This window comes from Capsella rubella, unplaced genomic scaffold (assembly GCF_000375325.1).
Source record: "Capsella rubella cultivar Monte Gargano unplaced genomic scaffold, Caprub1_0 scaffold_15, whole genome shotgun sequence".
In the NCBI taxonomy this organism is placed as follows: Eukaryota; Viridiplantae; Streptophyta; class Magnoliopsida; order Brassicales; family Brassicaceae; genus Capsella; species Capsella rubella.
The window spans coordinates 141,263-145,013 of record NW_006238909.1 but is presented as its reverse complement, the minus strand read 5'-3'; the positions used below and the strand labels follow the sequence as shown (position 1 = coordinate 145,013).

The window sequence follows — 3,751 nt, the reverse complement described above, 5'->3', positions numbered from 1 at the left end:
GCTCCTCTCTTGTAGTTCTTTGTTATCAAAGATTCTTGGATTACCAATTTGACTCCTTAGTTAATGAAGCAAGAAGCTTTTTTCCTTTTGGATTTACATGATAGTTGGCTTCGTAATTAATCTGGTATGAGCTAATTTACATAGCTCATAGTATATCATTAAAACACTGCATAAATCTGCGAAAACAAATTCATTACAACATTAATTTTAAAGCCATGGATTGATAGGTGTAAATATCAATACATATTTCAATCAAGTGTTAAGCTTATTATTGAAAGGAGACACCATTCTCCGGAGAACTCAAACTAGGAGGGCATTCGTTAAGTGAAAGATTCTCATGAACCAGTCACGTTTACACGAAGTTAGAATGTGGCCTATGGTGACTCCACACGCAACACCAGGTACATAGCCTATAACTGCTGCAATCCAGCTCAATACTTGTTCATCGTCTTCCTCTTCTGCATCTTGATCTTGATTTGTTGCTGCTTCTTCTTCACCGCAGGTTTTTTGGAGAGGAAGGTCGCAAAGATTGGGATTCTCTGCGAATGAAGAACTATTCTGGCTTTGAAACTGAGTAGCGTGTGGTATTGGACCTTCAAGCCTGTTGTAAGAGAAGTTCACCCGCTCTAGAAACGTGAGTTTCCCGAGCTCTGGTGGGATTTTGCCGGATAATTTGTTTTGAGATAGATCTAATGATTCAAGATTGGTCAAGTTTGACAGAGATGGTGGGATACGGCCTATGAAAGCATTGTTTGACATGTTTAGCACAATCAGTTCCTTGAGTAAACCGATGGACTCGGGGACTTCTCCTTCAAATTGGTTTCCAGAGATATCGATGGTTTTGTAGATTGTGAAACCACTCCCTACTAGCTCCATCTTCAATCCTTTCGCCGTCATAGTCACTGAGTTATGATAGTTTCCAGCGTTACGTCCCACACGTCCCGCAAACCTACTCGGCATATCATCTATAATGATTAAGTGTTTTACATACTTGATCTGAGTACGATATTCTACAATGTCCACGACCAATGATGACATTGCAATCCAAAGCGCAAAGTAATCTGATGAAAAGACTCCGGTGAAGCGATTATCTGAAATGTCAAAGACTCGCAGCTTTGGGAAACTCAAAGAATCTCCTGGAGAAGATATTGGCCCATAGAATTCGTTAGAGCGAAGGACAAGAATCTGTAAATTGTGAAACAATCTTAACCAGAATGGAAATGTGTCACTGATTTTGTTGTTTTCCACGTTTAGAAACTCGAGTTCAGTACAATTGATAAGGGACTTGGGAAGTTCTCCTGATAACCGGTTGTGACCAACGTTAAGTGATCTCAAGTAATCACTAATAGATCCCTCTCGAAGAATACCAGAAAGGATGTTATTCTGAAGATGCAGGACCGACATACGTGTAAGATTCTTAAAACACTGTGGAATCGAACCGCTGAAGTTGTTGTTGGATAAAACAAGTGTGTCAAGAGAAACCAGTTTGCATATTGCCCTCGGTATCTCTCCCGAAAACCGATTGCCAGAGCCGAAAAAGAACTTAGTAGAGTTTGGTAACAAAGGAAGATCCTGGAATGTGTTTGAACTTATATCAAGCATTTCTAGTTTACTTCTTTGAATAACACTTGCTGATCCTGCAAAACAACTGAAGGAATTATAGGAAATGTTCAAAAACCACACCTCTGGCAGTGTCCATATCCACTTTGGTACTTGGCCTTCCATTTGGTTGGCAGATATGTCTAAATAAGACAAACAGCTGGTTTTGGTTTGTAGAAACTTGGGGAAAACTCAACAATATTGCAGGAAGATAAACTCAAGGTGGATATGGATGAAGAAATAGGGAGAGTTGAATTGATATTCAAACTAATCCCTGAAAGATCCAAATAATCAAGTGACATGAGAAGCTGTGAGAAAATACTCATGTCAACCATGCTTCTTGTGTTAAGATAAGAGATGTCAAGGAACATAAGTGACTTGAGATGCAAGAAGATGCTGAAATCGACAATGCCCCTCTCTATGTTCCATAAAGAGAGGTCAAGATAAGAAAGATTGACTAGTTTCGATATAGATCCCGGGATTGGTCCGTTGAAACTGTTTTCTCCAAGGAATAAGACTTCAAGTTTAGTTGGAAAAGAGATATTTCCAATCTCCAGAGGACCACTGAAGTCGTTTCTTCCCAAGTCAAGTTCTGTCAGCGAAGAGATCATGAAGAGAGACGAAGGAACTGATCCGGAAAACAGATTTTCGTTAATCTCAAAATTCTCTAGTTTGGAGAGTGTACTCATGTTAGGCGCGAGCATACCTTCGAACTGGTTAGAACGAATGTCAATCGAGGTGAGCTCGGTCCAGTTAAGTAGCACACGAGAAAAGTTGCCACCGAGCTTGGTTGATACAAGTTTCAAATATCTTAGCTGGTATAGGTTGCTCATCGAATCTGGTAGTTCCCCTGAGAAACCATTAAAAGAAAGATCAAGCTCAGTGAGGTAAGAAAGATTTCCAAGTGAAGAAGGAATCTTGCCAAAGAGATTGCATCCACGAAGACTTAAAACCCTCAAATACTTGAGGCTACCGATGGAACTTGGTAGAGTACCCGTAAAATAGTTGTAGGAAAGATACAGGTTGTGAAGATGTTGTAGTCTAAACAAACTACTATTAGATCTCAAAGGGCCATTGAGAGTAGTTGCCTCAAGGTCTAACTGAACCACCTTACCAGTCTTAGGATCACAAGAGATACCGTCCCAATAACAACAATCAGTGTTGTTCAACCACAACTCGTACTGCAACGGCTCCTCGACACAGAACTCGTTCTTGAACTCCCAGAGAGCATCTCTCTGGTCTGGACGACACAAGTGCTTAGCTGGAGAACCAAAAACAAGTACCGAGTTAGAAAGTGACAAGACTATCAGAAAAAATCTCCATATTATCATCTTCCACTCACTACAATAATACATCATATAATCTCTCTTTTTCTTTGATGTTTTCTGTAAAAGTAAAACGAGGTTTGTTGATGAGTGTTCACTCTAATGCTGGATTGTCTCTTACGTTTGTGTAAAAAGGTTTAAATCTTGACTTAACAAGTCTCCTGTGATAAATGTTCGGTCATCTTCCACAAAGATTATAAATTTCTAAATGGTCCACAAAGCTAATCAAGTATACTTTTGAAAAATGGCTACTCTTAAGAAACTGTGCTATAAATTAACGTGCCTAACCTAGAGTAGACAATCATAATCATATTAGGTAGACCAAAGAAGGAACTAAAGAGTCGCAAGTGAACTAGTTAGTAGTTACCATCTGCACACTGGTTGTCTTTTGAGACATAAACCCCGAAAACTTGATAAGTTAGGGAACTGAAGTAACATTAGAAGTTGAAGCATTCGCATAAAGTTGTTTGACAAAACTAAGAATAATTATGTTCAGTACTATCAAGAAGATGATGCCACCATCTTAAATCAGCTCGGGCACAACAAACATATCCCACAGTTCGATCCATCTCAGATTAACGACAAAGTTCAGATTAGCCGCAAGACCAACGTCCCAGCACGGAACCAATCACGGGGTATGGATCAGCAACGATTGTTCAGAATCTTTGAGAGAAGAGCAAAGCTAAGATTTAGGAACAGTGACGTTAACTATCTTAACATCTTGGTAAGGCCTGTCGTTCTTGTCAGTCTTCACTTTCTCTATACCCTGTTCATTTGGTTTTACGGTTAAACACAAAGCCACACTATAGCCAACAAGTAAAAATATT

At 39.5% G+C, this 3,751-nt stretch overlaps 1 protein-coding gene and 1 pseudogene across 1 annotated transcript in view; both read right to left on the bottom strand.

The window, feature by feature from the left end:
* Positions 1–300: 300 nt before the first annotated feature.
* LOC17874508 lies at positions 301–2,951 on the bottom strand (annotated as a pseudogene).
* Positions 2,952–3,606: 655 nt separating this feature from the next.
* The window catches only part of LOC17874509 (peptidyl-prolyl cis-trans isomerase CYP71), a 4,281-nt gene continuing 4,136 nt past the window's right edge, over positions 3,607–3,751 (bottom strand). Inside the window, exon 13 of the mRNA XM_006279333.2 lies at positions 3,607–3,690. Within this exon, the coding sequence (XP_006279395.2) occupies positions 3,607–3,690 (84 nt within the window). The remainder of the gene's footprint in view (positions 3,691–3,751) is intronic.